Source organism: Dromaius novaehollandiae, chromosome 4 (genome assembly GCF_036370855.1).
Source record: "Dromaius novaehollandiae isolate bDroNov1 chromosome 4, bDroNov1.hap1, whole genome shotgun sequence".
In the NCBI taxonomy this organism is placed as follows: domain Eukaryota; kingdom Metazoa; phylum Chordata; class Aves; order Casuariiformes; family Dromaiidae; genus Dromaius; species Dromaius novaehollandiae.
In genome coordinates, this window is record NC_088101.1 from 21,374,032 (window position 1) to 21,400,579 (window position 26,548).

A 26,548-nucleotide genomic window follows, 5' to 3' on the forward strand; every position below is an offset into this window, starting at 1 on the left:
GGTACTTTCAGTAAGCTGCAGAACTTCTTGCTGTTATAACCAAAAATTAGTACAACAGAATTATGACACACAATAACCTAAGTAATTTATCCAAGCTATAACAGGTCAGAGCTTTGACAATGATTTCAATGCAAGCAGAATCAAGTCCTTTGGGTTGGCCTGTATTTTTCAAAGAACCAAACCTGATTCATAAGACTAGGAAGTACGCTCAAATTACATGGCTGTATATTTTAAATGGAAATTTCTCTTAATAACCTGGATTTTAATGCATTTTACAATGTATTTATTATCTCACACTGTGATATTTTGTAACTTAGATTTTCAGCTAACGAGTAGCTCGTCTAATGAAAATAATGATTTTTTCATGCTGTACTACATGGAAACCCAAAGTATTTCAATTAAACAAACCACCTCATTAGTGTGCCTTGATAATATAGTTGAGTTTTCTTTGATATGGTCAGAAATATCTAGCATGCTTTTGGGATGCAATCAAACTCTCCAATAAACTTGTTGCTAAAGACAGCTGCCTAGCACCACGTATTTCCTGAGCAGTCAAATGACCTAGTTTAGAAGTGTTTGAAGCCATGTTATACTGTGGAAGAAGAACAAATTAACCTTGTTTAACAAGTAGTTTTCAATTTGTGTTTCAACGCTGTTCTGCACTCCATCATCTCCAATGCAGTAGCGCAGCCTTATTTCATTCTTCTTGTTACATAAGACATCCGTAATGCCCCAGCTTTGGGAAGCACCTCTCACCTGCTGCACAGCCCCTGGGAGGAGGCACCAAAATGCGTCTGAAGCCACAGGGCGGGTTACTGGAGGTCTACTTGGCTCTTTTGTGCTCTAGGAATATCAAAAAGGAAATCAAGGCCATTGGTGCTTTTCGCTTTGATTTCTGTGGCCTATTCCCCTGAAAGGCTTGTTTGAATCAATATGGCAAAGACGGTAGAGAAACTTGCAGCAGAAATCCAGTTTTTGGTATAGCTGAGATCAAACTAAGCTGCATCTTTACTGCAGAAGATTTCTATGACTGCAGCTAATATTTGTTTGGCTGTGGAGTCAGACCTTCGGCTATTATAAATCAGCATAGCTGTGGCAAAGGGGGCTGGTTTTTATCAGATGAAGGTCTGGAATCACATTCCCATCATTTCCTCTGAGAATGAACCTTTCTGTGTAACGCTCTTTCTATACAGAACTAGTGTATAGTGAAGTTACAGTGAGGCACTGTATTTTAGGCTTTGCCCTTGGAAAAATAGGTGCAGATCTGGCTCCTATCATAGGCACAATGAGTTGCAGGAGATCACTGTCATCTTTGAAAGTAATTAGCTACTCTCTGGAAAGCTGCTGTGGACCACACAGTAAACACAAGATAGCTTGTCTTTCTGTGTGTATTCACCATAAAGCGAAAGCAAGTGCATGGGCACTTACGAAGTGCAGCTTAATCTCCATTCCAGCTTACCCGTGGTAACTTTTATCCAAGTCTCCAGTCACTCCTTTAAAATAGGACTTCCATGTGACTTTTTATCACTGTTAAAAACACATTTTAAAAATTCCTCCTCACACACAAATCTTTAACTGGTGAGCTGTAATACATCAGAGAAACGACATGGTATCTGCCACCTGCAGTTCTTTCTCCCTCAGCAGCAAAGCTAGACTGGACCATGTTACTTTTGTTTCAGATCAAGTTAATTTTTGGTGCCTTCTCTTTCCAGCTCAAAGATGAGATATATGCCTTCATCCTGTTGCAAAGAAATATTTACACTCAGAATACGAGCTCCTGTCCACCTACGCCTGCCTGTTACAAAAACCTAAATTCTAAGCTTAATATAAGTTGACAGTGTCCCTTTAATCAAAATTTAATGCTTGTCTTCAATCTCCTCAAAGCACTTAAAAATCTAGAGGCTTTAGATGGAAAAGAATTATTAGTGCTACAGTTTTTTTCCACTTTCCAGTGAGTGGGAAGTTTGACCGTGAGGTGTTATGCAAATTTAGGTATTGTGTTGTTCTATACAAAGCCCTGTTTCAGGATCAGTCTGTCAGACTTTTGCTCATTTTGTTGCTTACAGGGAGGAGGGTGCAGAATCATCTAAAACCTGCTTGAGAACAAGATACATCTAATGCGTTTTTTCAGAAGCTCAGAGGAGGTCTCTGCTTATGCCTGCCAGTTTTGTACAGAAAGGTACATTCAAAAATTCACATCCGAGTATGTCAGAAATACTGTATTCAGTTGTCTAAAGTTCTATCACTGCCATGTCTGCTAAGGCAGAAATTAGCCAGTTAGTCTGAGATGTTTTGAAGAGCTCAGCTCCCGTTCAGTCATCCTGATTTCTGGACCTTTGGAAAGGCCGGCTTGGAGACTGAAAGCTGAGCACTTGGAAATCTGGCTATGAGCCTGTCTGAAAATTTGGCTTGAATGTGTAAATGTGCAGCTCAGAATCCTAGGCAAGGTAAGGCCAGTCCAATTCCAACCATAAGCCAAGCTCTTCACAGCCTCACGAAAAAACAGCATCTCTAAGGGTTTTCACCATGCACAGCAAAGTACACTGTTGCAGAAATATTTTGTAGGCAGCTTTCTGTACCATATATAACCTGCTGCTCTGCAGGCACAGCTGCCTAACTAGGATCCAGGCATTTTGTTTTAGCACAGTGTGACATTATGTGTGTCTATCAAGCAGTGTAATATGCTCTGTGTTTTAGTATGCTCCATTGTTTTCTTTTCAAAACACTTCCTTTGTCTTCTGAATTCCCTTCAACCCTGGAGATCTTGTGCTGTATAGCACTATTTCCTTGTTGCAAAGCTTCATAAATATAGATGCATATGGGTACCTATAGATCTTACTTTTTTCTGTTTACCATCAGTAAAAGTGTATCTGGAAAGACAGCTAGATATTTTAATATGTCCCTAATTTTTAAAGTACAATTTAGGTTGTACCTAACTAAGAGTATCCAAAGCCTCATGTGTACATATGCTCTTTCTCTCTCCCTGTCACCCCTTTGCATTTATATTGTGTATTAAGGTGCTGTGCTTTTACCATTTGAGAGTTTGGTTCAAATCTGGCTTACATTATAAGCAAAACTGAGTTCTATATCGTCATTCTAATCATTTAAAGTATTTGGCTAATCTGTAGCACGTTATAGCATGGTTGTTACCATTTATAGTATATTATAGTTATGGCTTTTAAAATAAGTTCATTACCACAGCAGGGCACCATGTTAATAGCTCCTGTAGTGAAAAACAGTACTAGGGGAGTGTATATGGCATATAACATAGTGTTAGAGTTTAAAGGAAAGTAATCTTCATCCAGTGAATTACCAGTAGTCTAAAGTGAATAATTCTACACAGTTTTAAGATATACTTATTTATACAGAAAACACATCCAAACTGGTTCCTTTACCTTTCTATCTTCTTGAAGAAAGCCATTTAGGGGGAAGCAAGGGAGAGAATAATGGGGAGAAGGCAGGAGACAGCTTCTTTCATACAGTCAGTGCCATAATATGGATATACTTAACCGAAGGGGGAAGGGGGAATGCTTTCTTCTCTCTTCATATGATGAAAATAAAAAGTGATCAGGATAGATTTTTGTTATCCTCTGGGCATTAAAAGCTTAAATGCAAAATGTATGACTTATTATATCTAGCCAACTCTTAGGGGTAAATATTCAGTATAGGGAATTAGTTGTTGTTAATTGGACTTCTGAGCTGAATTCCCAGGGTGCTGCACTGAAAGCGTATCCCCTTTGTTTTAATATTGAAATAGGGAGAAGTCAGCTCTGTGGTGGATTCATTCCAATATATAAGCAGCAGAATATGATAAATCATCTTCATCCAAATGTTTAGTTGCATTTGTTGAATGTATATATTTTAGAGTGAATTTCTACATGTACTATAGAAACTATTTAGTTTTCCAATGACCATTTTGAAACCGTGTGATAGATCTTCAAGTAGCATAAACCATGCTAGTTCTCTCTATTTCAGTGGAGCCAATTGTCCTGTAACATCTGAGGATATGACCTGCTGTTTCTAATCCATCATCAAAACATTAAATATGAAATTTGGGGGGCCTGATTCTGACGCCAGTGAGTGGAACTCTTGAGGATTGCATGGCGGTGAGAGTAGTTTCAATGATACAAATGAAAAGGGCTATTTTGAAAATCAGGTTTGGGTTGTTTTAGCAATAACCTCATACATAGTATTTCAATCTTTCGCATCTGTTCTTTCTCTCCTTTAGAAGGTTTTAATAATAACTAAGAAATAAAAACAAAGGTCTCTCACAGATTCAGAAGACCCAGAAAAAATGGAAGTTTTTGCTTGAGGCTTTTGTTCTAGGAGCCAGTCCAGTTTGCACATGCCGAAAAAATGATAAAGTAGCAATCCCTGGAGCAGAGGCCACAGGTCACACATTTCCTTTAACATCCTCTTTTAGCTGATCCTCCTTGCATAGTTAATTGCCACTGGTATAATCCAAAAAGTAACAGATAAACCCAGACTAGCTTTGCATGTTCCTGTCAGTAAAACATCACAAAGAAATGTTCCTAGTGCTCCCGAAGTGCTCAGAAGAATAATCAAGGAAGATGTTTAAATGAATTATAAACCCCTTTGAGTACCTAAACAGCAATGCCTTCCTGCACTTCTGCCTATATCTTTAAATGACGACCACAAACATATATTTTAAAGGTACACTGATGCATGACTGACTTTTCATTATTCTTTACCTCTCCCCTTACATAGGTATGGTCAACATTTGCTATGATAGATGATCATTGCTATTTTGTAGAACAAAGTAACATGGAAATGCCAGGTCTCTTCTACATTTAACCACTCACTCAGTAGTTCTGTCCCAGTGAAATCAAAGGAATTTTGCTGTTTATTAGACAGGAAATGGAGGCTGGCCCATATCTTTCTCGCCTGCTCATAGGATCCATTTCAGCTTGTAACAGATTTTTCTTCAATCAGTTCTTCTGGTAAACAGCTTTTTGGAGTTTACTACTCTCCCAAAACTGCAAAGAAAAAATTACATACAAATGCTCTTCACAGACTCCTTGAGATTTTATTAAATAGTAACTTTAATTATTTTTATTTTAAAACTGGGAAAATTGGACTTAGGCCTGTTAAGACTAGCATTTAGGTAACTAGATTATTTGGGTGTTTCAGTGGTCATACTGAGGCACCCGAACGCATTACATTCTGGGCACTCCAAATCAAGATAACCAGAATTAATGTCCATGTGACTGATTTCAGTGCCCTTAATTAAGTGATTTACCCAAGTCTACCAAGGGAAGCTGTGGCAGAGATGACACTGCCACTCTGGTCCTGTGTTAAGGGCACCAGAATGTACGTCTTCTCTGTAATGCAGGAGAAACACAGATATACACCTCACTTCACGAAGCTGCCCTCAGTGAGAGAAAGGGAGATGTGTCGTTCTTGAGTGACTCTGGAGACGCTTCCCACGTGAATGGGATTATCTATAGCATTAGATGCATTGTTGCAAAAAGGTCACCTCCATGCCTTGATGCTGTGGTGGCCAGAAGGCTTGGACACAAGCAGCAGAGAGAATTTAGCTTGCATTTGACAGTGAGGATCAAATACAGTTTTCACAGCCTGGAAGAACTACATAGAGCTCCTTTACTTTATGGTTGCTCCATACCGTGGATGCATGGACCAACATACTACCACTGCACCAGCCTGATGTACAGTGAGAAATGTCTTAGGCCCATGACCACTACTTCATCTTAGGGACTAGAAAAAAACAGCTGTGAAAGGCCATGGAGAATTCGTGTCTCAACTGCCTGCCTCACAGGCTTGGTACTGTATCCCGTCTCAGGGAGTTTCTGCAGGGGGAGGGGGAATGTGCACAAAGCCTACTTAATTAGGCTTTGTGGAGGAAGGATGAACTCCATCCCAAGTGAGATGGAGGATTACAGGTCTCTTCCAGATGGTGAGCTTTCTTTCTCTCTTTTTTTTTTAAAGGCAAGACAAAGTAAGCAGGTGTGAGTACAGGGCCTACCTGTATTGGTTTTAATCAGCAACTTTAAGCAAACTCAGTGTTCTCATCAGAAAAAGGGGAAAAATAAACAGCTGAGCACTGTGATTCATTTACACTTCAAATATACTTTGAGTTGGTTATTCCTCAATTAATCAAATAGCTGGTGTATCCCTAAAGTAGTATAAAGTGACACGCTGTGTGAAATCAATTTTACCTTCCAAAATCATTAAATTCAGTAGCCTGTGACTACATCCCTGCTAATTCTAGTACCGGTCCTTTCATCCTCCATTAACTTTGGCACGCCTAACAGGCTGTCAAAAATAATTTCCCAGAACGTAAATAATTCAGAAATTAAAAATTAATAAATAATAACAGAGAGCTACTGGGAGATAGACTGGGTCAATTAGTCAGCTCTGCATTCTGTTTCTTCGCAGCAGGGGGGCAGCCACATTCGTTACTAGAATCTTTCCTCCGATTCCTGGGTCTGATTTATGGCTCTTCATTACTGGATCCAGTCAGACACAATTACCTCCATCACTATCTCAGTTCCTAACTTCAAAGAAACACACATTTTCTTGTCTGCTTTTTTTCTCCTTGCAGCAGCCTCAGCTTGACGTCCCTGGAATTTCTTCCACGCGGACTAATTAATAAGACTTTGACTTATCATATTCACTTCTCTTCTTTGATGTCCTACCTTAGTCAATCATCCTATTTAATTAGAATTTCAATGATAACTTTACTTATCTCGTGGCTAGATGTAAATTAAAATAACGGGATTTTAATTCTCTTTCTTACAGGGTTATGACATTTTTGACAGAAAAAGTTTCAACCCAAATACGATGTTATGTACTTCCTATGCTAAGAGTGCATTCCACTAAATTGTTTTTCCCTTTGCTACAAAATAATTTTGCTTGTTTAACAAGCTCCACTGAAATGGAAATGAGCTACAGTTTCTTGTAACATAATTTGCACAGGTCCATATTGTGAAAGGTTACATTGATACAAATGAATATAATCAGATCATGACACATGTCACAGAGTTAACAAGCAAAGGAAATGTGATTTTTAAGGAAAAAAAAAAATCTCCAAAGAGGCAACGGACCATAGGACTTTTTCTCCTTTCTGCCCTTTCAGTCAGTTCCTAGTTTATTTTGAAGGTTTCTTTCTTCCCTTCCTCATTTAAAGGCCCAATCCTGCTGTTTGTATTCAAGCAGCACCTCAGGTTGAATTCTGATTTAAATGAGACATTTTTGAAACACGTATCCACTGCTGTTCATAGAAATAGTATTGTGGCTGTTAGCAGGAACAGTATATCCCTCAGCTATCACTTTTTTTTTTCTCTCTTCAGTACCTGGTATGTGCTTGCATACAGGCTTGCTTTCTTTCCTGTGCCGTTTCCAATTTGCCAGTCTAGGTCAGTAAAACAACAAGTGAATAAAAGTGAAAACAGTCACTCATGTTTTAAGTGAGCCTTACGGAGTAGGAGAGCCCATAGGGCTGCAGAGCCTGCTGCAGAGGAGGGAGTCACAAGATGTGATCACGGCAGCAGGGTCCCAGTGGGGCCTGGAAGATCGCTGGAGGTGAGGTGGGACAGGCAGGGAAAATAAAGCAGGATGCTTTCTAGGGGTCCAGCTAGGCAAGCTTTACTCATTCACTCACACTTGCTCTTACTTTAATGGAACTTTCCACGTAAGTGACTGGCTGTATACATAGATACGGATTTTCCAAAGAAAGGCGGCTAAGGAGAGGACTGTGTGGAAAAGAAAGCAAGAATAGTCAGTATACCAAGAAATGGTCTTAAACTTTGAACAAAGCATTCCTTTGGTACAATAAATTGAATACGGCTACAACTTGCTGGCCCATGCCAAATGCTGCCCATTACTAATCTGCTGTCAGAGATGATTTCTTTCTAATCATCTCTGGCAAAAAAAGGGTTTTCAGTTTTATACCTACAAGTAAGAAAATACACCCTGGAAACCAACATCAATTTTAAGGGAGAAAGTTCACATCCTCAGGCCCTATACATCCACCGATATCCTGGCAAGGAAAAAAATGTTTTTTAAAGGCTGGTACTGTTACTTTTTCAAGTTGAGAGGTTTTGCATTTGCTATTCCATGCCCTTGGTTGTATTCAAGGAAAATAGGAAGTGCAGAAAGAGTTCATGAGAAGGGTCGGACACTGGAAAACACTGCTCCCAAAATAAATAGTTCAGGTCTATGAAGAGGAAGGAGTAATAAAGGGGGGGGGGTGGGAGAGCAAGCAGGCAGAATCGCTTGACTAGCACTAATCTGTACAAAACAGGCTTAGTGAGCTCCTGCTTCAAATATTATCCCCACATTAGATAGCATTAAACCCACTGTCATAAAACTAACATTTTTAGATGCTCTTGCAAACCATCTTCCTGACTGCTCTGTTCCTCTTACAGAATAAACTCAAGATGTTTGAAAGCCTAGACCAGAGCATCAGCAGAAGTGAGCCACTGGAATTTAATTGACAGCTCTTAGAATTTATATCAGGTGAGGTTAGAGTCCAAATTGGGTGAGCTCAAGAAATATCAGTACTATTGTTTCACAATAAAATAGAAGCCTGTTGCATTTATAACAACTAAACTATTCCATCATAATTTAATAGTGTTGTTCTTTAACAATTGGATTCTGATACATTTTTATATTTAGGCATGATTATTTAATCTAATTTAATTGGCTTTCTTATTCCCCTCGGGGTTCTGAGCCTAGAAAGTTCATATTAAATACTCTAATTGCTCTGAAATTTACTTGTCGTATGAAATATGCTCCTCTTTTAAATATATCCTTCTATCTAGCTCATACATATTTTCTCTTCTTTAATGAATTAGAAAAATTCTGGTGTCCATAATTTGCACTTAAAAAGAGTCAATAATTAACCAAAATAATAATTACAGACAGAAAACAGGGAGGATGCCGCACAACAAACTGCGAATTACAAATCTATGAATAAGGCCACGCGCAAACATCAAAGGTTTCTAAGTGCACACTACTCTCCAGAAGGAAAGCTGAAGCAGCTAATGATGGCATCGGTTTCCTGCATATTTTATGCGCGGGTCCCTGTTTATAGTTGCAGAGCATTGGTAGACTAAAGGAGCAGAAGGGTATTTCATGGCTAATAGCCTTTTGGCCAAATGCAGCTCTCACGGTGTACGATGATTTCCCATTGACACTGTAGGCAGTGAAGACTCCAGCCATGTACATCGGTGTTGGTTGCAATGTTGCCCACAGCATGTCCTCACGGGCCGCGTGAGGGAAAGGATGGACCTTGTGCAGTGCGGCGGGGCTGCCAGAGCAAACCCCCACCAGCAACTGAGGCCAGGGAGCAGAAGGAATTGAAACACGTGTTTTAAAATCTCTTCTTCTTTGATGCTTCAGTGCCACACAGCAGGATGGGAGCAGCATCCATTAGGGAGCCAACAAGTGAATAACACGGGCCTTCCCCTTGCCAGCCCGCTGCTGATTTCCAAGTGAAAAGGCCAGCTATGCTTGTCAGCACACTTCTCAGCTTGTCAGGGAGCTGCATGTGCGGGACGGGAGCTGAAACAAAGGCCGGGGAGACGAAACGTAATCCGGCGGGATGCCTTCTAGCAAGCACACCTTTCCTCGGTACGAAACTGTCCTACAGGAGAGCCGCCACACGGAGGGTCCTGATTTTAGGTACTTCTGGGCCGTAGTACTTTGGCACTGAAGGCCACACATCCTTGCGCAATTGCCCTGTGATACCTCTGCAAAAATGAGAAAGTTAAATCCTCTCCTCATTGAAGCTAGTAGGGAAACAGTCTTCAAGTGGGACCCGAATTTTGCCCATTTAAGTTTTGCGTAAGAGCACACTGTTTCCAAAATGTGTTATCTGTCCTTTTGGTGCTGAAAATCATGTGAAAGTGAGTTGTATTTCAGAGCTTTGAAGAGCAAATTTAGACATTTCTTATGGGCCTAAAACTAGATAACTACCGTAATGAAGAACAAAATATTTCTTTGAGAAAAGAAGCTGATGTTTTAGAAAAACAGTTTTGCAGTAAGAAAAAGGGGAAGGGGAGAGAGTGTGTTTGTAGGACCCCTGGGGAAAGCAAAGCATCTGCCGCCGAGAGGTTTGTGTAGTGGTTTACCGCGTCCCCACCTGCATTACCTCCTCTCTCCCAGCATCGCTGATCTCAGTTCGGACGCGACAGCCCTGCCGGCTAGGCAAATCCTGCCGGTGGTCCTGCTGGAAAGCAGCACTAGACAGACAGCTGAGGGAGCGGGAGATTTTAACGTACCGAAATATGAGAATGAGCAAGAGTGGGAAAGTGCCCGCAGGGAAGGGCTCTGCCTGGTGGAACTGCTCAGGGGCAGTACGCGGTTTCTGCCCCCCTTTAGGGAGGGTAGTGTTATTGAAACAAAGATATACAACGGAATTTAACATTTGCATAGATCATAGAACTATTAGAAGAGACTGAGATAAAAAAGGCACGTCTGGTTATACCTCCTGTAATTTTTTTAATCACTGGTTGCATCCAAAACCTGTACTAAGACAAGACTGCTACCAAGCAGCAGCCTCCGTACAACATGGCGGCGCCCTGTGCTGCCGCCGTCAGGGGGCGGGGCAAAGCAGCCCGGCGCCACTATTCCTTCCGGGTCCTGTGGCGCCGCTATTTCAACGTTGGCGGCGGCGTTTCCCCTTCCTCTTCCGGGTCTGGCGGCGCCAGGTATGGCGGCGGTGCCAGTGGGCTGTTGGCGGCGGTTGGCGCCCATCCGCCCCCATCCGCTGCCCAGCGGGGCGGCCGGCGGGCCTGGGGCCGCCGCGGGGGGCTGCAGCGAGCGGGGGCGGCGGCGCTGCTGGGCTGCGGCCGCCTGCGCGGCGGGGAGTCTCCCGAGGCCTCTGCGGCCGGGCCCGGCGGCTCCCGAGGGGGCCTGTGGCCCACGGGGGGCGGCGGCGGCCGAGCCGGGGCTGCGGGGCCACCCGGCGGCCGGGGGTGCCCGCGCACGACCGTGAGGGGCTGCTGCGGGAGACGTCTGGGGCATACGAGTGCGCCATCGCGGCGGTTGTCGGCTCGAGGCCTGCGTTGTAATGGGGCGTATTTCGTGGTTTTGCTGCCTGTATGTACTGGTGGATATATATAGCTGCCTGCATGCGTGCTAAAGTTTAAAACAATTTTCTGGGATAGTTCTACATCCCCTAGGCGAGATGGGTACATAGAACTGCATTTAGGTTAGCATAGGTGGATCTTCATTGCAAATCAAGTTCTATCTGCTGTTGCATCCTGATATTTTTTTTAAATATAGTTATGTTGAGGAAATGCATAGTTTTTTTTCAACAGTGGTATAGAATTAGTTGCTGATTCATATTTGGCTAGGTGCTTCAGTACAGATGAAGCTGTGATATTTAAATTTCCTTATGACCATTGAACCTTAAACAAGTGCTGCTTTATTTTTTCATAATTCAGGTATAAAAAATGGTTCAGCGCCTGACCTACCGCCGTAGGTTGTCCTACAACACAGCTTCCAACAAGACCAGACTGTAAGTAGGATTAAGTTTTTAAGAAAACAAAGCTTGTTTAAGCTCTGATTATGCCACTAACTGGATGTTTTCCTGATGTGTTTAGGTCCCGAACACCTGGGAACAGGATTGTTTACCTTTACACCAAGAAAGTAGGGAAGGCACCAAAGTCGGCATGTGGTGTGTGCCCAGGAAGACTTCGTGGTGTAAGTGTTAGGTTTACTGGCATAAGACTGCTATAGCAGTGTGTGGGTTTTTTTTGTTTTTTTGGGGTTATTTTTTTGTTTTTTTTAGTACAAAGAGCCTTTTGAAGTGATGTTGTTTGCTTAATGTTGAATTCAGCTCCTTGATTCTTGCTGAATTCTGGTTGGAAAATCTTCCTTCCTTAAATTATTTCCTGTATCATCTGAACATTGTGAAGTTCAGCTTATAAAGCAATGTTTTGAAAGCTTAAAGAATAAATGTACTTTTTCTAATGATCATGATCCTCAGTGCTATTATACCTGAAGCATTTTTTTGTAAGTTAGCTTGTAACTGGCTTAAGTTTTTAAAATCAGATATGGATGATGCCGTAGCAGGTAGCTTCCTATTGGATTCCACGTATACAGTGAAAATCTTAAGTCTGAATTGGACCTATTAGATAGGCATAAGCCAAGTTTTATTTTCAGTTTTAGAAGAAGTGAGTTCTTTTAACATGCTGTTTTTCTCCAAAATCTGTTCTTGGTTTAATGCTATTCCTCTTAACAATTATCAAAATATAAGTAATGTCTATGTTTAAGATTCTAATTTTTTAACAACAAATGTGTATGGGGGAATCCATGTGGTGGAACGGGAAGGATCAGCTTAAGAGAAATGGTGAAGATGGTGTATGTATAACAAAAAGATGGTATATATTTGGAGAAAAAAAAAAATCTGTGTGTTGCTGTTTTTTAAACAAGTGTCCAAGTGAATTTTCTTAATATGGCTATTATCCAAAATTAGGGGCTATCTTACGATACTGTCTTGTGCTTTCTGTAGGTTCGTGCTGTGCGTCCTAAAGTTCTTATGAGACTTTCGAAAACAAAGAAACATGTTAGCAGAGCCTACGGTGGTTCTATGTGTGCTAAATGTGTCCGTGACAGGTAAAGTTACAGAAGGCTGACTTTATTTTTGAGGTTACCTAGTATGAGATGTTAACATCTTAATGTTTTCAGAACATAGGCCAAACTTTTAAAGACTGTGTGATATGTAGTAAAAAGGGTAAGCATGGGGCACATTGGCAGTCATGTGTACAACTTTGTCCCTTGGATTTGAGTTGGTTACTGATTTTAGAACTCCTTTGTAGAGGTCAGGTTCTTGGTGACTTCTTACTGTGTTATAGCTTGGATAAATGTTTTGTTCATTCTGTTGTGTATGTGGGGTGTGTGTGTTTGTGTGTGTTTTTTTTTTTTTTTTTTTTAATTCAGCCCTGTAGTAAAGACTTCTCCCTTCGATTGTCTTATTTGTCTTATGCAGAGATGACTGTAAGATCAGCTGAGCTTTTGCCTTCTTTGTGGTGTTTTGTTATTCAAAATACCAGTGCATATTAAACATCTCTGTGGTTAATCTTTATGATGGCCTTTACTAAACCTGGGTGGTCTGAATTTTATTGCATAACAACCATACATCATCTACTTTCTCAACAAATTTGAGGAATAATGTGTATTATAAAGAATGTCATCTGTGTAAATGGTAATCAAAACAGATCTTCAGAGTTAGTAGTCTAATTCCATCTTTTTCATCTGTAGTGCAAAGCTGGCATCTTTGTTTGCATATGTGAATCTTAAGTTAAATCACTATAGGTGCCGCTGAGGATGGGTTGTTACACTTGCAGATCCTTAGCAGTAACATCTGTGTTAAATGCTATGTTTTTTAAGTTCCCAAGCATTTTGAGCTTGGTAGGTCATTTTCAATACTTGAGTATTTCAGAAAGAATGATGTCTTATTCTACCTAAATTACATAACCACCTTCTCCCCTCTAACTGGCAAGTCTTTCTCCTGCATCTGTTCAGGCATCTTTGGTAGGTTTTGTAACCAGTTATGCCAAGTGCATATGGAATGGCATTTTAATACTTTAAGGTAGAAGAGTGTATGTGGTATATTTGTACTTTTAACTCAAATTCATCATAAGCTGTTGATTTGTATTATCACATAGATCCATCTGCATGGTGGCCCTGTATGTCCTCCAGAAATGATCATATTTACACATGATTTAACCTGCCAGTGTAGGTGTTTTTTGTTTATGTACAAAGAAGCTGTAATTCTGAGAGGGGAACTGCTCTTGTTTTGGTGACCAGGATGACTTAAATTGTCTGTAATTCTAAGGAAGAAAACTGACTGCAACTGGTCACACCAATTCTTACTTTGAGAACTGCTAAGTTAATGTTGCCACTAAGGGGTTTTACTTTTTGCCTTTGAAATTTGTGAGGGACTAATCTTTCCAATGTTTCACTATTCAGCCTCCAAGTATTACCTCAGACTCCTCCTTACCTGCCTAAAAGCCACTAATACTGAACTTTGTGAGCATACTAGGCCTTCATCCCCAAACCTCTCCATTTGTACAATGTCATTCTCCCTACTTCTAATTTTTGTCAAGAACATTGAAAACATACCTCCTTTTTAAGTAATTTTGGAACTAACACCACACATGTGATATTGAATGTTAGCGACAGCAAAACTAACTTCTGTCAACCTCTGTTTTGTTGTATTCTCATTTAATTAGATACACATGCTAAAACTGTGTTTTGCTTTTTTTCTTCCCTTTCCAGAATCAAACGTGCTTTTCTTATCGAGGAGCAGAAGATCGTTGTGAAAGTGTTGAAGGCACAAGCACAAAGCCAGAAGTCAAAGTGAATTTATTTGTATTTCCTGCCCAATAAATGAAAGTTCTGCTTTTCCTTGTGTCCAGTCATTCCACATGCTTGCCAAAGCTAGAAGGAGTTGCCTCTCACAGGTTGTTAAATGCAAAACGAGGCTTTGGTTCAACAAAAATCGTAAGTCAGGATGCTTTGTGCTGCATACAGACAGGGGAATTAAGCAGGTTCAAGAAGGTCCTGTTAAACAGGACTCTTGGCTCTCCCATAGTAGAGGGAGTGGAGTAATTTCCAGCAATGTGTGTTTTTTTTCTTTTTATGATAACAGCTGTATATGAATTGATTGGAAAACTTGGCTAAGAAGACAGTTAGCAATCTGAAAAAGAAAAGCAAACAGAGGGAGATTATGATTAAAGACTGGAAGAGAGATGTCAGACGAAGAGGAGAACTAGTACAAGTCTAAGGTCAATTTTTTTTCCATATAGTATCTGCTGTCATTTACTGTTATTTGAATCTTGGGGTGGTGGTGGAATTGTCTGACTTCATGGAGCAAGTGCTGTTTGCACCAGACTGTTAGGTACTGCCTCATCTGAGTCTCCCGGACAAAAGCTGCAGCTGTTTTCTTGTTGGCTTGTTAGGTATGTCCTGAGAGAGGCTTTTTGTACCTGTAACTGCTGATCCAATAGAAACAGAGCTCTAGGTGCCCAGGAGTGTGGGTCGTATAGACCTTGCAGAATTAGGCTTTATGGGTTTTAGAGTAGCAGTTCAGGCCTCAGGTATCTAGACTTGAAAATTCTCCTGGATCCGTTGCTTTCCCACTAAAGGTACATTGGTAATGTAATGTGCAATTGTTAAAGAGGTGGAAACGGGCTGGTCTTGCTTCCTTGCCTCACACTAATGTGTAAAGAGCCTTAAACCTGCCTGTAATGCTAGCCAGGAGTGCTGTAACACACTCCGGACAGTTCTTGCATTCCCTGCTTGTGCAGTGGTTTCCCCCCCACTTCTGAATTTTGAAGTTTCTTGGTGTGATAAGTACATACTCATTTTTTAAATCTTTTTAAAGTAGTATTTAATTCAAAAGTAGCAAGTTCTACTATTGAAATAACAAAGGATGAGAAGCACTTCTTGAGTGCAGACATTGGGGCCAGAGAGGATGCCCTTTGAAGAGCCTTAAAATCACTTGTGGAGCCTCTGCAGGCTGTGGTTCCATGGGTTATGTCCGAAGGAAATTTTTTTTTGTCCTGATTCTGCATTTTGGCTGTTTGTACTGTGCTTACCTCCAGTGCTTGTCAGCGTGTACTGTCAGCCAAGAAACAGCTAACAGAAAACCAAGTTGGTGAGAAGATCCCTGCTTCAGTAGCAGTGAGCTCTTAGTTTGGGACAACTGCCTGCAAACCCACAGTGTTGCTGGGTTTGATGGGTAATCTCTGTGCTTCTATCTAGAAGCACAATGTCTTAACCAAGCAAGGTAAAATGATTCCTCCCCCCCCCCCCCCCCCCCCAAAAAAAAAAAAATTCTTGGCAATGTCCCAAGCCATTAAAATTTTGTTAGTGTTCTTAAAATTGATCACATTGTGACTAAATTATTTAAGTATGAAGCACTTGTTTCTCCTCAGCTTGGGTTGTGCTGAAACTTGTTCCAAAGGCTGAAGCTAATTAAAGGAGGTTGTTTTAAGACTAATGTTATTACCCTGACATTTTTAGGTGCTGTTACTATAGTTAGTTTACAAGGTTAAAATTTTATTAGTTGTTGCCTTACTGTGCTAGTACAGACTTCAGTGTTTTGGCATGCTGAAAAAATAGTTTTAAAGTACAAGTGGAAAGTGATACAGGTGTGTTTAATCTACCCCATAGGTGCTCTCAAGTAGACATTATTTGACACTCCTGGTTTACATTAAAAGCTGCTAGATTAGAGTTTTCTTTAGGGCTTTTTGGAAGGAGGAAAGATGTAGAGAAAATACTTTTGGAATAATTAAAAAGAGAAACATAAACATCAACTTACTGATAAATCATATGGGGACTGGGAGTGTTTTTCTGAACAGGAGGGTTAAGACTGAAAATGGCAGTGGTTAATTACAGTGATGCTTGATTGAACTGAAAGCAACTTGATTTCTGGGATACAGTATGTGATATCACCACTACTGGCAAAAAAAAAAAAAAAAAAGGCAGTTGTTAGGCAAATTATCAGTGAAATGGTAATAGGGCTCTTTTTTTTAATGTTTCTCATAAGTAAATTATTTTCAAAGCAAACAGCTGCAGTTTGGATATCAAGGCAGTCTTTAGGGTTGTGATACACCTCATTATTATCAGTGCCTTCTATGCAGTCACTAGATTCAGCTGTTTACTGAGAAAGAGTTATGTTAACCTGGAGTGTGAGGTTTTTAAATGCTCTCAAATAACAAAATTAAGTGGTTGATACTGGGATAGCTTTTAGTGCCTCTATTTGGTGTTAAATTATGTCTGCTGAAAGCCATCAGTCTTCCTATGTATGAAACTTTTACAGATGTGTTAATGCCTCTTCAGCTAGCACTTTGATTCAAGCAGTTGTCAATTCTTGCTTTACTGTCAAAAATGTTTTCTGAGGCAAATAACATAGGGGTGGGCAGGGGGAGAGAGATTTGACCTCAGCACAAGTAAAGGTATAAATACAGTAGAAACTGCTCTGAGAGGGACTCTCCACTGTCCCTATTCATGAGGAAATAAGAGAAACTAGCCTATGCTTTAATTCAGTTTTATTTTTTTCCCTTAAATGTTGACTTGATTCTTTTTTTTCCTGTAACAAACTTCTGCTAAGCTGTGGACAGAGGTAAGTCAGCCCTGCTAATGGCTGTGATGTCCAAGGTATTAGCACATATACAGTTTGTAAGCGTGTCAAATGTTTAATATACCTGTCACTGACAGCAAATGATGTACGGGCTGCTTGCTGTTCTCACATCTCCTTTCCACGGAGTTCATGGTGGTCTCCAGGACGCCTGCAAAGCAGGCTCCTGCCAGCTGGGTGAACTGCTGCCCCAGCCCCCTCTGTCCGGAGATGGCCTGCCCTTTCTCCCCTTTCAGATGCAATTGCGCGGATGAGGTCTGCTTTGGATCTCTTACGGCTGTAGATCTGCATTTTAGCTGTCAGACGGTACAAAAAAAAATACCCAGCGTCCGTCCGTGTCCCCCCCCCCCATTTATTGGCTGTGCAAACGAAAAGAGCACTGCAGCTTCGTTTGTAAAGAGCGCTCCTGCCCCTCTGCGGTCGCTGAGCACACTGGCAGCGGAAATAACCCCTGCGCGGACAGAGTATCACATAAACTAAGTAGGTGATGAAAGCCTAATTTTTTCCCCCCTCCTTTAACTGGGGCTGGTGCAGTGCGAGGCGGCGCTTGGGCCGGGGGCGGGGCTACGGGGCGCTCCGCCCCGCCTCGGGGCGGGGCCTGGGCCCGCCGGGGGCGGGGCTCCGCGCCCCTGCTCCGCCCCCCTCCCATCGCGTTGTCAGGCGCGCGGCAGAGACACGTCAGGGCGGTTGGGCCCTGGCGGGCGCGTTGGCGGCGGTGCCCGCGCGCGCGGCGCTTCCAGCACTTTCTGCGCGGGAGCGGTGGCGCCGGCGGCGCCTGCCCCTCGCCTCCGCGCTTCTCGCTTTTCCGCTTTTCCTTCCGCCCTGGCGGAGGGTTTTTTTTGTTTGCTTCTGTTACAATCTGCAAGGACCCGCCAGCCCCCCTGCTCGGGCTTGGGTTCCGCTTCCGCCTTCGTGTACGGGCGGGGCGGGGCGGTGTCGTCCGTTGGAGCGGGAGCGAGTCGCGCGGGCCGGGCCGGGCCGCCGCCATGGAGACGCTGTACCGGCTGCCCTTCGCCGTGCTCGAGTGCCCCAACATCAAGCTGAAGCGGCCGAGCTGGGTGCACATGCCCTCGGCCATGACCGTCTACGCGCTGGTGGTGGTGTCCTACTTCCTCATCACCGGAGGTGCCGGCGGGGCGGGCAGGCGGGCGGGCACCCCGAGCTGAGACGCGGTTTGGGGCGCGGGGGCAAACAAAGTTGCTGTCCTCTCTTTTAGCTCCAAATTAGCCTGAAAATACAGAATTCTAAGCGCTCCCGCCGTGCTAAAGCAGTTTTTGCTGTTTGCCTCTTGATTCCGAGCTCATGCGTGTTTTTCCCCGCACAGGAATTATCTACGATGTGATCGTGGAACCCCCGAGCGTTGGGTCTATGACAGACGAACACGGGCACCAAAGGCCGGTGGCCTTCTTGGCCTACAGGTAGGAGCAGGGCCCTGTCCCTGCAGACCGGTGACTGCAGGTGGACGAATGCAAGTGAACCCTGCCAGTCTTACGGAGCTGTGTCAACTTCTTTTGGGCTCTCTGGGGGGGATGTAGGATCTGGTACATATCCGACCTTGATCTGCAAATTAAAAAGTAAATAAATAAAAAGTATGCATTAGAATCAATGGAAATAGAAAAGTTCAGTCCTTCCAAAATTACTAAAAACAAACATATGGGTAAGAGCTCTTCAAGTGAGAGCACGTCTCTCTTTTTCCAAATCTTTGCCATTAGAGCTGAGACTTTAAATGGGTGCAGAAATGCTTGGTTGTGTTTCATAATGACTTAATCCTCGTGAAGCTTTTAGTTCTGTGTTTTTAAATCCTGATTTAATATGGACTTTTGTGTCTGAGTGTGGGGGAAATAATTATAGATATGTAACAACAGTATCCTTCTTGAGTCTGTTTGCTTCTATTAATGGAAATAATCACAGCTCCTTTAGTCAAGAATTGTTCTGGAGAAATTGCACTTTGAATTATTATTATTTTTAACAAATAATGGCTTTTGTTAATTATGAGAAACTTTCTATTTGTGAAATCTCATATCTTATGTACGGATTTTGGCTCAGTCTAAAAGTAGTACAGGTCTTACTGTCTTGAATTGCTGCAATATATACAAATTAGGGTGCTTCAGGGAATTAAAAGTGCTTTAGTAAAACTCGATGGAAACAATGTGATAGTAGATGAAGTTGTTTGTTTTACAGGGAAACAACAATGATTATGTTCATTTCTGTATTATCATCTGAAGTTGGTACATCCATACCATCTTTACAAAATTGCTGGTATTGCTAATTATGAAAGTAGAAAGAGATTCAGTGATTGTGGTACCTAGGAAACTCTCAGTCGAGGTGCAGGCTCTTGCTGCATCTCAACTTCACTTTTGTCAATCTTGGCTCTGTGAGAAGGCAACCGAGTCGTGTGGGCTGGCAGAGAGCCAGAGCACATTCAGCCTGGGTCCCCACAACCTATGTAGTCTCGGTGAGCCAATAGCAAAATTGATATTGCAGGCAAGACCGCTTTTGCTGTGTGCGGAACCAGTAGATGTGCGTCATGTGCTGATGTAGTGTTTTGAGTGGTCTGGGTCTTTTCACTGATACTGGAATTTAGAGACTGCTGCTTAAACATGAGGGCAGAAATAGACTTGAAAAGCTCAGTGGTCCAGAGATCAGTTTCGTGCTTTGAGTCGTCTGTGAAACCTGGCACTACTTTTAGAAAAGGTATTTCTGAAAACTGATGAACTTACGCTGCGTTAGTTTTCCTGAGTTATGGAAGAACTAACCTGAGTATCATCCCATCAATATAGGTGGTTTGGCGTAAAACTCATGAAGAGAACTAGTATGTTTGATTGGTCACCTTGTAGACTATCAGTCCAGGAGATAAATTACATATTAAATGCTTAATTACATAAAGTCAATTTACATACCTGCTTTCTGTTGGAAAGTCAGTTATCATGGTTAATTGTCCTGCATATTTGCATAGCAGGCTGAGTAGGCTTGAGTCGATGGGTTTTGAAACCTAGTAACTAATGCCTTTCTGACTCGTCTTTCCTTCCCTGCTTTTTTTTGTAGAGTAAACGGGCAATATATTATGGAAGGGCTCGCATCCAGTTTCCTCTTCACAATGGGCGGCCTAGGATTCATCATTCTCGATCGATCCAATGCACCAAATATCCCCAAGTTGAATAGATTTCTCTTGCTTTTTATTGGATTTGTAAGCGTGCTTTTGAGCTTCTTCATGGCCAGAGTTTTCATGAGGATGAAATTACCGTAAGTGACTTAGTACTCTTTCTGCATTTCTTCTCTCCAGTGGCTTATGTGTGCATATGTTAAATTTAAGGATAACAGAAAGTAAAATGATGAATGTTAAATATTTGCCACTTGGGTATATGTTGCTTTTCTTTATTTTATTTTATTTTTTGAACAATCTATCTTGAATTAGGTGGGATGCTTCTGAGGCTATCTGCAGTAAGATTGTGCTGTGGTAAAGAAAGGTGACAGATACTGATAGGTCAGATATTACAATTAATGAGTCTGAATTACAATGTATTTTAAGGAAAGCATGCGTATATATTGATTGTTTAAAAAAATAAATTACAAGTCAGGACTTTGAGGAAAAGGCATATATCAAAGAATTTGAAGAGGCAAATGAGTTGTTTATGCTGACAATGTATGTGAGGGATCTTAACTAGAAAAACTGAAGAGGGGCATAATGCATGTTCAGAGACATCCTAAGCAGTGCTAAATTAAAATGATGTCTCAATTTTTTTGCTTGAAAACTGAACATAAGATTGAAACATACAGTATACATAATATTTTAATACACATGTATTCAGAGATCAAAAAGTAGAAAAAGTCTGGAGCTTTCGGGCTGTGAGATAACTAAAAGCAGTATTCTTTGTTTTCTGTTTATTTCTCAGTCCATCTAGTTCATTTAGAATGGCTGAAACCAGCTGTTTGGAGGTACTAGCAGTTAATTTCTGGAGTAGGTGTTAGCTTAGCAATGACAGTCGTTCTTTGTTTCTTAAATATTTCTTTCATAACTTGCAAGTGATGGGTTCCCTGGCAGCAGGTAGCAGAAGAGAAGCCCACTATATATTTTCTTGTTTCATCAAGGCCATCATGTCACTTGAATGGTTTTGCCCCCTCCACCAACCTAAAAAGAACAAGAGAAGTCTGATGTAATCAGAGCGAATCTCTGCATTGTACTGATGTAAATGGCTCACATTAAGGAAACAATTTAGTATTTAAAGTATTTTTCTGAGAAGAAGCGTTAGGTAACTTTCTGCAGCTCCTCTATTAACAAAATAGGTACAATTTCTTTGGAATTCAGTGCTACCCATCACGTCTTTTGTACAAAGATAGACGGGTCGTTAGTTCATTTCCCTTTGGCTATTTCAGACTCCCTGTAAAGACCAAGAACTTGACATCAAAACTAATACAAGTAGCTCACACTGATTTGTATAATCAGAGAAAAAACATGTGTGTACCTTCCTACTTTTAAGAATCCAGAGTCATCCTAAATGCCTATCAGAGATAGACTGACATGATCTTTGATCTGGGATGATTTTGCTTTAGATTTTTTACAGGAAGCAAGGACTATAGATAGAAAAAATCTAGAAAAAGACTTGGGTTACAAAAATATACAGTTGTTCTGCAAAGTATGTGTGTGTCTTAACAGTTCTCTTTAATAAATTCTTTAAAGAAACAATGCTTGAGAGAAATTGAAGAGAAAAAGGAGACTGGAGGTGTCAAAAGATGTCAAGATATATTTAATATCGCATATCTTAAAACTGATAGTTTGTGTAAAGAGTACCAATAAAAAAACTTTCATGAAATGTAATTTGGGCTTCAAAAATTCCAAACAATTACAAAAGTTGGATTGAGAGCAAAGGAATCCATTTTCAATACTCATTGAAAAAACAAAATGAAGGAGTGGGTAGTTAAGCTGGTAGGGTGGTACCTTGGACAGGATTTATTGTTTTCCTTTTAAATAGCTTTTGTCTGAAAAGTTTATTGGCAATCTGAGATATTTTGTTTTAAGGCTGTAATTCTCATGGCTTTGAGGTGTTCTGTCTGTATCTTCTAACTTTTTCTAATTTTTTTTCTTTTTTTTCTAACTTAATTTTGTTCTGTAGGGGATACTTGATGGGTTAGTACCTCTTTTGGTATATGAAAGCCCAAGCTGAATTTACTCCTCTTCATGAAGTGTTTAAGAAGAAGCAGTGATCGACGAATTCCATAGTCACTATCAACAGGAAAAAGACCTGGTCATGAGAAACAGCTGGGGAAAGGGTGCTGTCTCTGCAAACTTTCATTACCAATGGCTGATTTAGGTTTAAAACAGCGTTTTATCATTTCTGTTCTAGTGCTTTTGAAAAGAGCAAGTTACCTAGTTAGTTGTTTAAATCCCACTTCATATGAAACAGTGAACCTATCTTTAGCTCTACCCTGAAATGAGTATTAGCCATTGGTTTGACAGTTCTTTATTGTGAGATCTGTTCCCTGTGTGGGAAGATTGTATGTTTGAATTGGGGAAGAAATACCTGAAACCTGTCTTTCCTCGTTGTAATTAAAAAATCAGAAACTTTGGATGCTTTACAGTCAAAACAAAGCATGTCTGAAATGATTTCAAAGGCATCTTTTGCCTTAATATTAATGGCTCTTTATGAGCAAATCCAGATATGCACTGGGAAAGAGGAAAACTGTATGAATGTGCATTTCTTTTTTGAAACGGTGTACGAAAGGAGACAAATAAAACTTATTTTCTACAAAATTATTTGAATTCTGTTCAGTTTCTCAAACATTTTTTCTTGAGTAAGCACAGCCTATTCTGCATCCAGGCTTGAGATGCTGTACCATACCATAACTACATAGTTTCTGTTTCATCTTTTACTACTGGATACTAATTTCTTTGTAAAGTACCAGGGACAAGAAATCTCACTTTTTTTTTTTTTTTTTGGTGAGCTTATACTGTATCCAAATGATATACTGTTATCAGTAGCCAAGTGAATCTATTTAGTTCTGAAGCTGCTGGGTTTTTTTGTGTGAGACTGGGTTTCAGCTTACTTTGTCTTCGTTTTAAAAGACTGAGACAATGTTACTACCATGTTTCATTAATAAAATTATGTACTGAATTCTGTGGGAATGAAAGATCCCTTTAAAACTCCATAAATGTCTCTCTTGCAAGCCATATGTGTTTGAAGCACTGTTCTCATCTATGTAGTAATTGTCATTGAGAAATGTCACCTGTTTTAGGATCTTTGCCTATTTTTTCGCTTCATTGTGAAGCATGTAAGTATTATTGTTCATGTTCTTAATCAAATTTCAAAGCTAGCTGTTAATCATCTGCCCTCAGGATATTTCTACTCCTTTGTTCTTACATGTTGCATGACTTCTGCATTTGTTCATCTTACATGTTTGTCTTTAAGAAGGTTTGAGGTAGCTTAAGCAGTTTTACAAGGCTGAGAACCACAAGGTTCACAGTCTTTTGCAAGTGATATCCTTTGGTCACTCTGGCTTTGGTGAGACATGCTTACTTTCAAGGGGAATATTTGTATTATATAAGTAAGTAATCAGATCAAAATAAGTTAACTTTTTAATACATCTGAGAAGGAAGTCAAAGCAGAAACTCATGCCGCTGAGTATAATTATGCCATTGAGACCCTTAGGGCTCAGTACTTAGCGCACTGTTGTGCAGCTTCAGTTTGAATGACAGTACAGCTGATTGTAAGTGAACTTATTCTTACACAGTGGTTTTAATGATACGGTGAATGCTTGTGGTATATGAAATATATTTTGTTGCAACTGAATGCTAGGTAATCCATTTTGGAACAAAGAAAGCTGATATGTAATTGCTATATAGAAGATAGTTTTGAGAAAATAAGACTAAAGAAAAAGAACTGTGCTGTCTCTAACAAGCAAGATTAAATGATCCTTTGTTTCTTGGTCACAGGCTATGAATCTAGATCTGCTGTGATCCTCTGCCAAAATATGAGGTGCAAAGAGAACCAGGAAAAAGAACGCAGAGCTGAAGTAAGATAGACTACCCAGAAATATGAGCATGATAGGTAGGAAAATTTCAGAATGCATGATTAAAGTTCTGTTCACTTCTGATATGGATTAGGGGCTTCTTGGTCACCCAGGGAAAAACTTCTAGGCACTATAAGATAAACTACAAAGAAGAGGCATTGCTGTGCCCTATGGGAGTCCCATTTTCCATTAAAGAAAGGCTGGTATTTTCTGTAAGTGTCTGCTACTCTTTGTAAGTAACAGCAGGTGGCCTCTGCTGTAGGAGTTTAGGATAGTCCTAAGCCTTCTCTCAGTCACTGGCATAGTCTTTATTTGTAGCTAGTGAGAATATCTATCTGTATTTGGTATTCACATTATCTGGGTGAACTGGCCTGGCTCAGGGGGTGGGGAATTAAAATAAAATTAAAACACTGTGGTAAAGATAAAGCATAGGTCATAGGAACGCATCTTTCCATGATTGAAAACAGAAGTTTGGCCTGCTTCCAAATGCAACAGAAAGTCAAACTAAGTCCGAAGTTCTTGATTTTTTTGGCTCTCTTGCAGGAGAAAATATTGAATCCAGGGCTCCTCCATCGGCTTCTATTTAGTCTCTGAGTGATGATGCCTAGTCAATATAGTTATGCAGGTATATATGGCCTGTGTAGCCTTTGAGAGAATATACATATAGGAACTCTTAACAATCCAAGTGATGTTAGACTTACTTGAGTTCAGCTGGAAAATACAGTATAGATTAAAAAAAGAAAATAAAAGTCTAGGTATTCTGGTTTCCTTTTTTTCCCCAATACGCTTTCCAGATTGCTACAAACTGTGGAACAGTAGCATGTTAGAAAATCTGTTATTGAAACAGTATTTTAAGGAGGGGGACAATTCTACCATTTTGAGGAGATACTGATAACTATTCTTGCTGGTAAAGATAAGTGTGGTGTTTTGAAAAGTTTAAATACTTTTTTTTTAATGTATGTAATTGTTAATCTGAAGCCTGAAACACTTTTACAGGTAAGTTTAATTACTGGTGTAAAGTAGTCTGCATTGATGGCTGAAGTAAACTGACATCTTTATTAGACTAGTGCAGAATGAGATAACATCAGTTCTTATGTGTTATCCACAGTTTTGTTAAACTCATGTTAGGTGCGAGTTGAGAAAGCAACATACTAAGTTTTGGAAAGAAGCTTGGTATTTCCAGTAGAAGTATACAAAAGTAGAAGTGAACAAAATCTAGACACATCCTTCACTGTATTTTCATGTTAAGTTTTATTAAAATAGCGGAAGGCATAATATAATTGCTTTTAAGCACCACCGTTAACTTTCTTACTAACTTACAGCGTTCTAAATCTGAATATATCATGCTTAATGGAATTTTGTGTAGGAGACTGAAAATGCATCGGTTATCCACTTGCAAAAGTGGATACTTGTTCAGAAAATATCGTTCAATGTGGTTACTATAATCAGCCTATCTCCAGTTACATATTTTACATGCATAAAATATATTTTCTTAACATATGAATTAAGAAGCATGAAATATTAAGGCTTTTTAGAGTTACAGTCTTAGAAACTAAGACAATCCTAAATTTCTTCTGCTGCTCCCAAAAGAAGGGAGCTAACATGGTAGGGGGAAGAGAGCAAATCTCATTTTCCTGCCACTCCTGAAAATGGTGCATGCGATAGGAACTTTTTTCTGCAGGACAGCAATGATTGTGACAATGTAATTGGTATTATGCATTTGTAAATGTGATGATTGTATCTTGCTTTCAGTGTTACGAATTCCCTTGTAAACAGAGTTATAGCAGTAGCTCTGACTTATTTTTAGAATTTTTTTATTGCTGCTTCTCAGTTTTGCTGTTACTTTAGAATATTTTTCTTCCAGAATGTGCTTAAGGAGGAGAGGGTTGAAACCATTACAAGAAATGAATTGGACCTGTTGTAAAAATCTCAGTAAATTTTGTAACATTTTACAGTTGAATTGAGGTATTTCTGTTATACTAATGGTTGGAGAGTAGAAATATACATATCAGTGACAGGAAAAAAAATACAGCTAATATATCAAACTCTTTTTAAAAGATGGTGTTTCATGGGAAGCAGCTACTAGAAATATGAGAGTTTCTAGGTGATTTGGTTTCTCTGGTGAGAACTAATGATGCTGGTGTGCTGTTTGTTTGACATAGATACCTGTCAGCTAAGAACTGGATGGAGACCACAAGCTCATTTTAGAGCAACAGCTGTGACACTATAATGGGAGTCAAGCATGTCAGACTTGTACCATGTTTTAATTGGTGATACGGATGTAAGGCACTGCATTCTGATATCTAGTATCTTGAATCTGTAAGGCAACTTGCTGAGCTCCTGTTTAATGATACCAGTTTAGTTATTAATGTTCTCTGGGTGTAAGATGAAGTTTCACTTCATCAC

General features: G+C 40.3%; 2 protein-coding genes across 2 annotated transcripts; both read left to right on the plus strand.

The window, feature by feature from the left end:
* Window positions 1-10,594: 10,594 nt before the first annotated feature.
* Window positions 10,595-14,398, plus strand: RPL34 (ribosomal protein L34). The gene is made up of 5 exons (XM_026107969.2): window positions 10,595-10,694; window positions 11,433-11,506; window positions 11,592-11,691; window positions 12,503-12,606; window positions 14,272-14,398. Exons 2-5 carry the CDS (start codon window positions 11,442-11,444, stop codon window positions 14,354-14,356), a joined length of 354 nt encoding a protein of 117 aa, XP_025963754.1. The 5' UTR covers window positions 10,595-10,694; window positions 11,433-11,441; the 3' UTR covers window positions 14,357-14,398.
* Window positions 14,399-17,772: 3,374 nt separating this feature from the next.
* On the plus strand, window positions 17,773-22,889 carry OSTC (oligosaccharyltransferase complex non-catalytic subunit). Its single transcript, XM_026107970.2, has 4 exons — window positions 17,773-18,262; window positions 18,462-18,555; window positions 20,183-20,380; window positions 22,249-22,889. Exons 1-4 carry the CDS (start codon window positions 18,124-18,126, stop codon window positions 22,265-22,267), a joined length of 450 nt encoding a protein of 149 aa, XP_025963755.1. The 5' UTR covers window positions 17,773-18,123; the 3' UTR covers window positions 22,268-22,889.
* Window positions 22,890-26,548: the final 3,659 nt, after the last annotated feature.

Bases quoted from the DNA above. Each gene is read 5' to 3' on its own strand.
- RPL34 (XM_026107969.2), top strand. From the start codon at position 11,442: ATGGTTCAGCGCCTGACCTACCGCCGTAGGTTGTCCTACAACACAGCT. The intron at 11,692-12,502 runs GTAAGTGTTAGG...TGCTTTCTGTAG, and splicing joins GCCCAGGAAGACTTCGTGGT to GTTCGTGCTGTGCGTCCTAA. The intron at 12,607-14,271 runs GTAAAGTTACAG...TTCCCTTTCCAG, and splicing joins GCTAAATGTGTCCGTGACAG to AATCAAACGTGCTTTTCTTA.
- OSTC (XM_026107970.2), top strand. From the start codon at position 18,124: ATGGAGACGCTGTACCGGCTGCCCTTCGCCGTGCTCGAGTGCCCCAAC. The intron at 18,263-18,461 runs GTGCCGGCGGGG...TTCCCCGCACAG, and splicing joins CTACTTCCTCATCACCGGAG to GAATTATCTACGATGTGATC. The intron at 18,556-20,182 runs GTAGGAGCAGGG...TTTTTTTTGTAG, and splicing joins GTGGCCTTCTTGGCCTACAG to AGTAAACGGGCAATATATTA.